Source organism: Belonocnema kinseyi, chromosome 2 (assembly GCF_010883055.1).
Source record: "Belonocnema kinseyi isolate 2016_QV_RU_SX_M_011 chromosome 2, B_treatae_v1, whole genome shotgun sequence".
Classification (NCBI taxonomy): domain Eukaryota; kingdom Metazoa; phylum Arthropoda; class Insecta; order Hymenoptera; family Cynipidae; genus Belonocnema; species Belonocnema kinseyi.
The window spans coordinates 123,340,949-123,354,597 of record NC_046658.1 but is presented as its reverse complement, the minus strand read 5'-3'; the positions used below and the strand labels follow the sequence as shown (position 1 = coordinate 123,354,597).

Here is a 13,649-nt window from a genome sequence, read left to right as displayed (position 1 = left end):
AGGGGGGGGGGGCAGAAATTCCTGAAAAATGTATCACGTATTTTGTGAATAATCCCTAATATCTGGACTCTCCCATATTAACTGTAAAAAGGAGGATAAAGTTTTTTTGACAATATGAAAAACAACTTTGATAAACGCAGAGGAGAGTAAACTATGTTTAATAATTCACGCTTGACAAATGACCCCAGGCTAATATCTCCGACATGAACAGGATCGTAAACCTTTGTGTATACGGACGAGAAATGCTAGGGATGAACGTTTTCCTGGACCTATGAATCGCAGAGGCAACCATCTCTTTTGAACTCAGCCGTGAGAGTACATCCGAATTCCACTATTCCGCCTCGGGAGCCCGGGACCGAACAATTTATTGCACCTGAAGTATTCCCTTTGCGGGAATGTGTAACCGCAAGTATGGACACCAACGCTCCCTGTCCGTTTTCCCAATGTGACCATCATTTTCATACCTAGCCTCTAAAGTCTTCTTAATATCTCACGCTTCGTACCACCAAGTCAGGAGAAATAAAGAGGTAAATTAAACATCCACAAAAGTTTTCCTCCCCTACTTCCCTTCTTCTCCCCTAATCGACCTAATTTCTAATCATTTCCCTAATTTATCTTCTCTGATTACCCCTCACTTTTCCTACACACCCTGCCCTCATTTCAACCCCTACTGCCTAATTGCCCTCATTTTCGTTATTTTCCTTCCCTCACTTCTCCCCAATATTACCCCTACTTCCCGTTTTGTCATTTTCAATACCTTGGATCTCCTTATTTTCCCTAATAACCACTAGTTCCCCTTCCCTCATTTCTCCTCGATTACCTTACGCTTTCTCACCTCCTCTAATTACCCTACTTCTACCCCCCTCCTCAATCCTCTTACTTTTCCACCCCTTTATTCTCCTACTTTCCCACCACTTATGTGCCCTCATTTACTCATTCCTAGTTTCCTCTAACTTCCCAGATTTTTCATCTTCTCATTTCCATCACTTCCCCTCTTCTTATTTCTCCTTACTTTCACATTTTACCTTTTCTTCATTTCTTCTCGAGTACCCTACTTCCATTCACTTCCTCTCTCCTGACTTTCCCTCACTTCCCGACTTTCCTTTTCCCTAATTTCCTAATTTTCTCGCACTAACCGTGCTTTCCCTCTCCTAATTTCCCGCCACTTCTCTTACTTCCTTACCATTATTTTCCCTTACTTCCTCCTAAAAAAGGAAAATGTCCGTTTAGTCTTTAACCTACATTTTATTTTATTTAAAAACAAGAACTAAATAGGCAAATATTTTCAAAATTAATAAAAATATGATACAAAATACCTTCATTTAAGTGATATCACATTGTTAACATATAAAATGGTTTCTTCCACTAAAATTCTTTCTTCTCATAGAAATTTTTTTATGAACCCATTAAAATTTGACCAGAACTGAAACAATAAACTAAACTTTATAAATTGAGCTTTTGTCTTCTTATACAAATAATTATACAAATTCTACAATTTCGAGAAATCTATGTTTAACTGAAACATTTAAAAATTCTTTTAATGGGGATGACACCACCCTGGGAAAACCTGAAAATCAGTTTAAAAAAATACATAATTGAGCCATTTGTTCAAGTTACTTTTTAGTGACTTCTATTTCAATAAATTAGCCTGAATGAGTTAAGAAACGTCTTGAATTCTTTTTAAATATTTCAAGGTATTTCAAAATATTCCTATAATTGTAAAATTATTTAAAAGAATTGTAATATATTGCAATATTTTGAAGGGATTTCAGAAGAATTTAAAGATTTTGATGTTTTTTAAAAAATCCAAGGAATTGTCCAAATCTCTAAATTTTCAATAGTTTGAAAAACATTTGAAATATGTCAGGGTATTTTAAAAGATTTTTAACAATTGTAAATGACTTAATAGAATTTTGAATGGATATTCATAATTTGAAGAGGTTTCAACGTATTCTAAAGACTTTAAAATATATTTTTTTAATTTCAAGAAATTTTCAAAAACTTAAAAAAGTTTCGACATATTTCAAAAAATTTCAAAGGATTTAAAATATTTTCGTGTATTTTAAGAGAATTACGAAAAATTTTCAATCGACTTTAATAATTAAGGGATTCTAAAGGGGCTTTGGGCATTTTTCAAGCATGCTAGAAATTTTCAAGATCCTTAAAAAGTTCCAAAGTTTTTCAAATATTTCATTACATTTTCAAGAGTTTAAACGATTTCCAAGGAATTTCCGAGTATTTGAATGATTTTAAAGGCATAGGAAAAAAAGGTATTGGGTTTGAATAAATTACTAGAACTTTTAAAGATTTCAAAGAATTTATTCACAAGAGTTGAGAGATTTCATAGAATAAAATTTTTTTTTTTAATATTTCAACGTATTTTCAAAGATTTTTATGAATCTCGACAAAGTTAGGGTATGTTTAAGAACTTACCAAGAATTGTCAAAAGCTTTTCAAATTTTCGAATAAATTTGACAGGATGGATGTATTAAAATGTATGCAGATAACAATATTTTAAAATATGCATAAATAACTGTTTTCACTACTTATATGACTTTGACTTGAGCGTTTCAAACCATTATCTCATTTTATTGTATAATGCCGAATATTTTATGAAAAATGTTTTTAAATTTAAAAAATGGTATTCATATTACTTACCAATTTATCAGTTTAAATTTGTAGTTTTATGACAAGATATAAGACATTTTGCGTATTTTTTATTTGTTATTTTTTAACGAAATCCTCTAAAATTTTGAAACTTTACTAAGTTATGTTTTGATATAAGTACTTTACTCATATAATTTTACAACTTTATTCAATAAAGAAAAAGAAAGTGGATAATGAATGGGACAGTGGTCGATGTTTTGCCAATCGCCTTCATCGAATTTCAACCAAGATTATAAACTTTGTGATTATATGAATCAATTTAGTAAACATAAAGCTAAGGTAAATTTCCATCTCTGTGTTCATTTCATATTGTATATTTCGTAACAGATATGTGTACGGTCTCTTTTAAATACAGTAGAGCTTTGATAATTTCCCTCAGAGCATACACGAATGAACTCGGATGAACACATCCACATCATACAGTATCCAAGCATCAGTATCTCAGTATTTCCTTTGAATAGTAACTTTTCAATGGACCTAATCGAAAGTGTATATATATATATATTCCGAAATGCGAAAGAATACAACCCTAATTGCGGAAAATGACCACATTTTATTTCAATATTACCCGTTAGTGAATTTAAAATAGGCTATATTTTATTCATTCTGTCTGGAAGTGAATAAATTTCCTAATTGGTTACAAAATTTTCCAAAAGAATATAATATTTAATTTTTTGCGGTTGATTCTGAATCAATCTGTTCAAATTATTACATTTTTTAAGTCAGAACTGCTTTGTCTCTATTCTCTCTCTCTCTCTGTTTTATCACGCATGAGTGAAAACTGCACATTCCCCGCAGCCCCTAACTAAATCCAGACTCAATTGAAGTTAATTTTTATTTAAACAAGATTAATTCTCAACAAAAAATGTAATAGTTTATATTTTAACCAAGAAAACATTTTGCCGAACACAGATTAATTTTCCACCAAAGAGTTGTATTTTTAACCAAAAAGGACGAACTTTCTACCAATAGAAATGAATTTGCAAATCAAAAAGACAAATTTTCAACCAAGAAAAATTTTTCTGTCAATGAAAAAAATTACATTCGCAACATTGAATTTTTCACCCAAAAGTTGAGCTTTCTACAAAACAGCTGAGTTTTTAATTACACACTTAAATTTTCATCAAAGAATTAATTTTAAATAAAAAAACAGTTTAATTGAACCAAAAAGGACGAATTTTGAGCCAAATAATTGAATCCTCACCCAAATCAGATTCAGGAATTTTTAAATTAAGAAGACAAATCTTCAAACAAAAAAATTTTACAGTTAATAATGAAAAAAATGAAACCAAAATGTTGAATTTTTCACCCAAAACGTGAGTCTTCTACAAAACAGTTACAGTTTTAAATAAAAAAATGAATTTTCTACCAAAAAGATTAATCTTTTACCTGATAAGGAGAATTTTCAACAAAATATATAAGACTTTATTCTTTTTTAAATTTTTACTTCATATTTTTTTCGTTTATGAAATGGCTTAGCTATGTAGTTACATTTTAAAACGACACGAGAATATGAATTTTCAACAAAAAAGTTAATTTTCAACCAAAGAGTAGAATTTTCCACATAAAAAGGTGAATTATAAAAACAAAAGTAACAGTTGATATTAAAAAAGAACTTCAAATAAAAAACATCACTACTTTACCAACGACAAATTTTCAATTTTCAATTAACAAAAAACGAGTTGTTAGCAAAATACTTAAATCCTTAACGAAAACAGATTCTTTTTCAACCAAACATGTGTACTTCTAACAAAAACTTAACTTAAAAAAAATTAGTCAGAAATGAAAAAATTGCAATCAAATTGTTGAATTTTCAAGTCAAAAAGACGAATTTTATACAAAACAGTTCAATTTTCAACTAAGAAGTATGGATTTTCAACTAAATTGTGGAATTTGAAGCATAATAATATAATTTCATTCTAAATAATAAAACTTTTAACAGAAAAAGACGAATATTTAACAAATTACATAAAGTATTATCTAAATAGTTTAAACAATGAATGTAGTGTTAGTCTATATTTTATTTTATTAATTTTTAGCTTATATTTGTTTCATTTATGAAATGTTTCAACTAAATAGTTACATTTTTAAACCAAAAAGATTGATTCTGAACCAAAAATGAATTTCTAACAAAAAATACAAATACATCAATTTTAAATCAAATACATAAATTTCTTCAAAACTTTTGAATGTTCCAAAAACCAGTTCAATTTTAATCCGAAAATCTAAATTTTCAACAAAACAGGTCATTTTCTAGCGAAAAAGAAAATTGTTTCAACACACAGTTATATTTTGAAATATAATAGATGGAATTCCTACAGAAGTAAATCAATTTTCAATCTAAAAATATAAATATTTAACAAAATAGTTGAATTTAAAAAAAAAATGTTAGTGAAAAAGACAAAAATTGCAATACATTTTTGAATTTTTAAACCAAAGGGACGAAATTTCAACAAAATATTTTCGTTTTCAACAAAGTTGCGTAATTGTTTAACGCGCTACTCATGTATAGTGGCGTTCCCGGTTCAAATCCAGGCTGAGGTAAATTTTTTTTTGCTTTTCCAACAAATATTATACTAATTATAGACACTATTTAATACTTAGCATCAAACATGGATTCATTACCCTGTTTCACAAAATAACATCATGGTTGCAATTTATATTCTGATTAGGTGAAAATTTTGCGGACCGGTGTATTCATTAAAATAGTTTACAAGGTAAACAGATACAAACTTACGTAACCATCCTATATAATAGAAGCAGGAAATGATCTACTACAGCTTTGGTAGCGTAATCGGTTAAAGCTCATGTATAGTGGCGTTCCGGGTTCAAATCCGGGCTCAGATAGATTTTTTTCTTGTTTTTACAACAAAATAATAGGCTAGTAATCGACAGTATTTATTGTTTATCATCGAAAATTATTTAATTGCCATGGTCGACAAAATATCGTTCTATTTTTTTCTCACGTGATAAAGGATCTTGAACTCATTCAAATTGAAGTCATGACCAGTAAGAGTAAAAACACATCTATAATAAAGTCCTACAGTTTTATCTCTACATAAGCAATTGCTTTTCAGTTATGATAAATTGCTGCCTATGATGTAATGCATTTCTAGCTGGCGTGTGCAGCTTGCGATTTATAGCTGCCCAACAAAATTCCGAAGTGCATAAATTCAAACTTCAATGTTAAGTAGTAATTGAGGGCTCACACTAACTGTAGACTTTAAACTCAAATTCGAACTGAATTAATAGAGCCCGATAAGAAAATTCACAAGTTTTTGGTCGAAACCTAATTATTTTTAATTGAAAAGTCTAATATTATATTTTTTGTCCAGGATTTATCTTTTTTGGTTACAAGTTATACTATGAACTATGTGGTTGAAATTTTAATTATTCTATTAAAAATACAACTTTTTTTAAATTTCAAATTTTGTTATCAAATGTTTGACTGCTGTGCTTAAAATTCGACGTTTTAGATCAAACATTCTTCCATTCAGATTTAAAATGGATTTTTTGCTAGAAAATTAATCTTTCTTGGTAGAAAATTCAACGGCTTCCTTGATTTTTTTGTTTTTTAATAGATACTTTGTCCTTTTAGGTTAAAAATCCTACTTCTTGACTTCCAGGTAAACTCCTTTTTTTAAATTAATCTCTTTTTAGTTAAATTTTTAAAAATTTCATAGAAAATTAAACCAAATAATCTTTTTGGGTGAGAATTTAACTATTTGATTAGAAAATTATATTTTTTGGTTGAAAATTCGTGTTTCTTTTCGTCAAAATTAATTTTTCATCCGAAAATTTAACTATTACATTTTTGGTTAGAAATTAATATTTTATCAATTGAAAAATTAACTATTTTGCAGAAAATTAATCTTTTTTTCTTAAAATGAACTTTTTCGTTACCAATTCAACTGTCTTCTAAAACATATGTCTTTTTGGCTTGGAAAATCTATTTTTTTTGGTCGAAAATTCTACTGCTGTGTTAAAAATGCGTCCTCTTGAATTGGAAATTCGTGAGTTTGGGTTAAATTCAAATTTTCTATTTAAAATTAAAATATTTTTTAGTTTAAGTGTAGAGTATTACATTTTTTTTTTGAAAGTATGTGATTGGAAATACTTTCATTTGATGAAAATTGATCTTTTTTCGTAAAAGGTTGATCATCTTGGTTGAAAGTTCTTATTTTTTTAGGTTTAAAATTCAAATTCTTTGGTTAAAAACTCAACTTTCCTGTTAAAAAAATTCGTCTCTTTCCCTTGAAACATCAACTTTTTAGTCGAAAATTTACTTTTTTATTGAAGATTAATATTTTATGTTAAAAATTCAATTGTTAAAAAAAAGTCCTTTTAGCTTAGAAATTGAACAATTTAATTTTTAAAATGTTCGCTAACGACTGAAAACTTTTATAAATGTAAAATTCTACTTTTTTGATTAAAATGGATCCCTTTTGCTTGAAAGTTCAACCATCTTACATAAAGTGCAAAATATTTCGATTTGAAATATTTCCTTTAAAAATAAGCCTACTTAGGGAAATTTCAGTTATATTCAATTCAACGATATTTCTATTTTAGAGAAATAATGTTTTACCCATCTTGAATTTTAAAAAGCTCACACTGTAAATTTCATATTCCTCAGAGTAGAGGAACACGTGCGAGATGAAAGGTTATAAAAAATATATGAGTAATAAAACTTGCCTGAAAAAATCTCATCAGTAATGGTATTTTTTTTATTAAAAAGAAACTTGTATTTCGTCAAGCCATGAGTTCTTTCCTCTTTCTTCTTTCTATTTTTACATTGTCAAGTGTCCACTAAGGCACAGGCGCACCCTCGCAATTATACCTTCTTTAATCTGCGACTGCATTTTGTTCTAGAGTTCATCTTCCGAAATTTTCAGTTTTTAAATTTTATTTTAAATAAAATATTCTGAACCAGTTCGAAATGCCAGGAATTTTAAATCCCCTTTAGAATCTATAATCGACCCGATTTGGAATAACTCTGATGTTGAAACGTCAGTTGCACTCGAGCTATTTTAATCTAAAAACTTGAATTCCCCCGCATTTGCAAATTCTAAATAAAGAATGTCTTCATTTTATAAATATAAACGAAAATGCAAAACAAGTATCTAAAAGGGATAGGAGATAGCATAAAATGCAAATTTCAGTAAACTAAAGGTTCTAGGATCCTATTCTTTTCCCGTTTACATATAAAGCAACTGTGTAAAATTTGGTCGCAATAAAAAAAAGTTCAGACAGAATTTCTCAAACGATTCGAGAAAAACATGTTTTTCCAGATTTACTTAAAAATTACCCAAGAGAATTAAGTTTCTACTCAAAGTAACGAATTCTTACAAAATACATCAATTTTAAACCACATATTTAAATTGTCAACCAAAAAGATACATTTTCTACCAAAAAGAACCACATTTCAACCAAGTACATACATTTATAATCAAATAGTTGAATTTTCTATTAAGGAGATTGATTTTCTACCATTAAAGATGAATTTTCAACGAATTACTTAAGATTTTCATTCAAAGAATTGAGTTTTTAAACTAAAATAATTAAATTTCAAGTAAATAGTTGAATTATCAAGCAAAAAGATTAGTTTTATATAATAAAGTCAAGTTTCCATAATTTACATAAATTTTCAACCAAGTAGTTTAATTTTTAAAATAAAGAAGATGAATTTTTAAGTAAACATAAAAAAGTCGTTTAAAAGTTAAAGTTAAAGTAGTTAAAGTTCGTTAAAAAAATCAATTTTCAATAAAAAAAAGGCATTTTTTACAAAGCAGTTGTATTTTCTGCAAAATTGTTCAAATTTTAGCCAAAAAAATGACGTATATAACTGAATTTGCAAAGTCGTAAATTTGAATTTTCACTATTAAAAGTTCAATTTAAACCGAAAAGTTGAATTTTTAAAGATATAGTTAATTTTTCGAAAAAAAAATTTATTTCGAAAAAAATGCATTTTTAACAAAGGATTTCAACTTTCATTCAAGTTGTTGAATTTTCATTTTAAAAAAATGAATTCTCAATCAAAAGTTTTTATAATTGAAATTTTTACAGAAAACAGAATTTAATTTTGAATTAAAAACATGGTGTAATATGTAACCAGATAGTTAATTTTTAAATTATTAAATGTACATTTTCACCAAAAATGATATATTAAAATTTACAGTTAAAAAAATAGTTTTTAAATGAGAAATATGAATTTTATCAAAATAGTTAAATTTCCGGTCCCAGAGTTGAATTATAGAGTTGAATAATTGAGTTAAATTTTCAATGCAAAAAGAAAGAATTTTCAACAAAATTTCCTATTTATTTTCAACACAGAAATATAACTTTCCTATCAAAATAGTTTAACTTTCAACCCGAAAAAGCTGATATATCAGGAAAAGGTTGAATTTTCAACCAGAAAGATAAATTTTTAACTAAAATGATAAATTATCAAGGAAAAAATAAATAAAATGTAATATAATATTTTAACTGTTAACCAATTAGTTGAATTTTTAAACAAAAATTTGGATTTTTCAATAAATGATGTTATAGTTGATATTTCAACCAAAAAATGTAATGTTAAATGAAAATATTTTAATTAAGCCAAAAAAAGACGAATTTTCGATAAAATAATTGAATCCTCAACTAGAACAGATTAATTTTTAACCAAACAATTGCATTTTTAATTGAAAAACCTCAAATTCTCCTTTTTGTTTGAAAATTAACTACTTTATTGAAAGTTAAGCTCTTTTGTTGGAAAATCAATTTTTTGTTTGTTAATGATTTATAATTTTAATTGAACATTTTTCACTTTGGTTGAAAACTAAATTATTTTATTACAAATTTTCTTTGTTTTTCGTTGAAAATTATTTTTTCTCCACTGAAAATTTAAGTAGTTATTTTTTATTAAAAATTTATCTTCTCTGGCTCATCATTTTACTTAAAAATTTCTCATTTTCCTTGAAAAACTTATATTTTTGGTTGGAATCGTTTCAACTGAAAATTTATCTATTTAATTTTTGGATGAAAATTTATCGCCTCTACTTAAAAATTTATATACTTTGCACAAAATTTAATTTTTGTGTAGAAAATTAATATTCTAGATTTAAATTTACTTTTCTGATTGAAAATTTATTGTTTTTAGTTGCAAATTCATATTTTTTGTTTGAAATTTGATTTTTTCATTAGAAAGTTAATATTCTAGGTTTTAAATAAATTCATCTTCTGGCTGCAAATTTATCGTTTTGAGTTACAAATTTATATATTTCGTTCAAAATTTGATTTTTTTGTAGAAAATTAACATTATAAGTTTAAATTTATCTTTTTGATTCTCGAAAATTCCTTTTTCTTTGTTCAAAATTAATTTTTTTGATTTAGCATTTAACTATTCCATTGTTGGTAAAAGATTGAGCTTTTTTCGTTAAAGATTCAACTATTTTGATGAAAAATGATTTTTTAGTTGAAAATTCATTTTATTGGTTAAAAATTCAACTAATTGATTGAATATTCATCTATCTTGCTAAAAATGCAATAATTTTACTTGAAATGTTAGAACATTGAAGCTTTAAAAATTTACCTGTTCTTCCTGTTTCTAGAAGATTTTTTTTAGTATTATTAACTAATTTAATTATTTAATGTTTTTAATACATTTAGTAATATATTTTGAAATAATTCCTAATACCTCTCTAAATTAAACATGTTAATTAAATTCCTGAAAATGTTTACCACTAAGAAATTACATATGATTTATATTAAGTTACTTACACAAGTTAAAAAAAAGTTATTTAATTTTGCATATTAATAGTGCTAATTTGTCACATTTAAATATTTCTAAGGATCTACGTTCCTGAAAAAAATGTTAAAACAGCTGGAAAAAACCTGTACTCATCAGGGAATTTTTTTTCTCGGATTTCAGTAAAAATCCTTTATTAATTAGCTCTATTGAATCCTAAAAAGTAAAAAAAGAATTTAAGAAAAAAAAATGGATTTGGACCCTCTTCTAAATCGAGATGGACCAATCATTAAGAGAAGCATGCGTTAGGGGGAAACAGTTAATTTGAGCCGATAAAACGCATTTCAGAAGTTTGCCACTTACGCCCTTAAACCCTGGGACCCTTCATACTCAGAAAATTGCTCGAGTAAATCCCATCCGGGCAGAAATATGTAGGTCCATCCTAATATTTGGAGGGAGTTAGGTACGACTGTACGAGGAGGGATTTTCGTTGGTTGTGAGTTGTGAGCAAGTCTTCTAATATAGATTCTGTGCAAGGGATAAAGAAGAAATCTAGCCGTGGAATTAGGGTGTCATTTAGGGTGTTGGGTCAATATGAGACTGCCTCTGCCGCCAGGGACCGTATCTTGTGTGAGACTGAGGTAGGGGTCAGCTACTCCTTTATTTTTACTACCATCTGCTCCATAAAACTCACCTAGCGCAGGCCTACCTCGGGCATCAGATGACCCACTTTTGCCAATCTTGCGCCTCTCCAAGCCCGCTACGAGTCTACTTAAGACTTTCAGAGATATATTTCCGAAAACTTGTAAACTGAACCTATACAGTCCTCGCTAAAAGTTTCGATAGAGTGAGATTTTTCAAAACATTGAAATGGGTGTCTTGAGGCCGTCCGCATATTACGTGAGACGTTATTTTCAGTGATTTTTTACTCACAGCTGCCCTACATTTTCAACTGGAGTAGTTGAATTTTCATCAAAAAACAATTAATTTTTAACCAAGAAGATCACTCAAAAAAATGTCTCGTTAAATCAACCAATTATGGTTAAATGTGCCCTGACTATTTTTTCTGGTTAGAGTAACCACAAAAAGCAAATTTCGAACAGAATACATAATTTTAAACCAAAATAAAATAAATTTTCACTTAAAAGTTTAATTGTTATATTTTTATTTAAAGCAATTAATTTATAACCAGAAAGATGAATTTTCATCTAAGATAAAATTAAAAAATTTTAACTAGAATTTTTAATTAAAAAGATGAATCTTTACCCAGCCATAACCATAACCATATCTTTTAACGAAGTAGTTAAACTTTCAATCAAAAAGATGAATATTCAACTAAAATAGTTGAATTCTTTGTTTCAAAAATTAATTTTTCCTTTATTAATTAACTTTCCTTTATAAGTTAAAAAATCAACTGTTTTCTAAAAAATTCGGCATTTTAGCTTGGAAACAAAACTAATTTGTTAAAAATTCATCTTTTTGCACAGAAAATTAATCTTGTTTGTAGAATTATGTGTATTTGGCAGAGGATTCAAATATTTTGTTAAAAATTCGTCTTTTTTCGGTGAATTTAACTAGTGGATAAATTGTGTGTTTTTTTATTCGTTTTTTTAATTGCAAACTTAACTGTTCTATTTTTGGTAGAAAGCTGATTTTTTTTTGTTAAAAAATTCACCTGTTTGTTTGAAAATTTAATTAGTTTGTTGAAAATTCTTCTATTGGCGGAAAATTAATTTTTTGGGGGGAAAAATTAATATTATTGGTAGAAAATAATTAATCTTGATTGAAAGTCTTCTCGGGTTAAAATATCAGCTGTTTGGTAAAAAGTTGAACTATTTTGTTAAAAGTTTAATTAATTTGTTGAAAATTCAGTTATTTTGTTAAAGTTATCCTCTTTGGTGAACAGTTTTATTGTTGAATTCAAAATTCAATTTAAGTCCTTTGGGTTGAAAATTAAACTATTGGATTTGAAATGAACTTTTTTGTTAAAAAATTCAATCGATTGGTTGAATTTTTTTCTTTCTTGACTAAAACATGTATCGAAAAATGTATCTTCGTTCTAAAATTCATCTCTTCTCCTAGTTTCGTAACAAATCGTCCATTTTCCCCTCATTTAAAAACAATTCTAATAAAATTTTTTTTTTTGTGTTACAGGAATTTTTACTTGCAATTGACGTGACATCAAGTGGAACGCCAGAGGAAAAACTAAAATGGGCGTTTCGCATGTACGATGTCGATGGGAATGGCGTCATCGACATCCAGGAAATGACGAAAATTGTACAGGTAATAGCTAGTAATAAGATACTGGCAAATAAACCGTTTGCAAAAACGAAGAAAGTACCTCGGAAATACAGTTTACCCCAGGCGATTATAAAATCGAAGAAGGGTAAAGTGGATTTATCGACAATTTGAAATGAGATGAAAATTGATAGGGATGATTGAACGAACCATTTATACCTAGCTCAACAGTTATAAACTGAGGTAAAGACATAGCCACTAATTTCAGGAGAGTTTAGAAGTTATCCTATTCACATATTTCAATTCCAATTTCCATCATTGCAGAATCAATAATATCTGTAATTTAAATCATTAACCTCTCCAAAATTGAATGAGTATCTTTTATTTTATTGAAGATGGAAGTCCAAGTGGTAAAGCCAGATTATAGTCAGCCATACCTTATTTTTCTAGCGCGGATCGAAGAGAAAGAAAACTAGCTTTTGTAGCCACAGTTGACACTATTTGACACTTTCTTTAACGATATAACTATTTTCCTGTTATTTTGAAAAATTTTACTTTTTCGAAATTCTGACTAATACAACTATTTTTTCACTTTGCCTTCAATTTTGCAAAATGCATTGCTGGTTGAATAAAAGCAAGAATTGTACTCAGTCTAGTAGGGACACTGACACTTTTTTTTGAGCTATAATAATAATTTGTTTGACATAATACATTATTGATATTTTAGACATATAGTTAAAAACGAAAAAGATTAACTTTTAACATAGAAGATTAATTTCCACCAAAAATATGAATTCTCAAAAAAATAGATGAATTTTCAACTCAATAATTGAATTTTTAACCAAGATGATAAAAGTTCTTTTTAAACTAAGAAGCGAGATTTCAGCTAAAATAGATAAATTTCCAGCAAAAACGTAAAAGTTAAATTATCAATTAAATAAATTAAATATCAATAAGAAACCAAAAAAATTTAAATGAGCAGTTCAAGTTTATACCAAATAAATGTATTTTTAACCAA

General features: G+C 27.6%; 2 protein-coding genes across 5 annotated transcripts in view; both read left to right on the top strand.

The window, feature by feature from the left end:
* The window catches only part of LOC117167726 (neurocalcin homolog), a 377,055-nt gene that overhangs the window by 278,717 nt on the left and 84,689 nt on the right, over positions 1-13,649 (top strand). The window lies entirely within an intron of this gene.
* The window catches only part of LOC117167727 (neuronal calcium sensor 2), a 307,826-nt gene that overhangs the window by 278,088 nt on the left and 16,089 nt on the right, over positions 1-13,649 (top strand). The window contains exon 5 of the mRNA XM_033352877.1: positions 12,548-12,676. Within this exon, the coding sequence (XP_033208768.1) occupies positions 12,548-12,676 (129 nt within the window). The remainder of the gene's footprint in view (positions 1-12,547; positions 12,677-13,649) is intronic.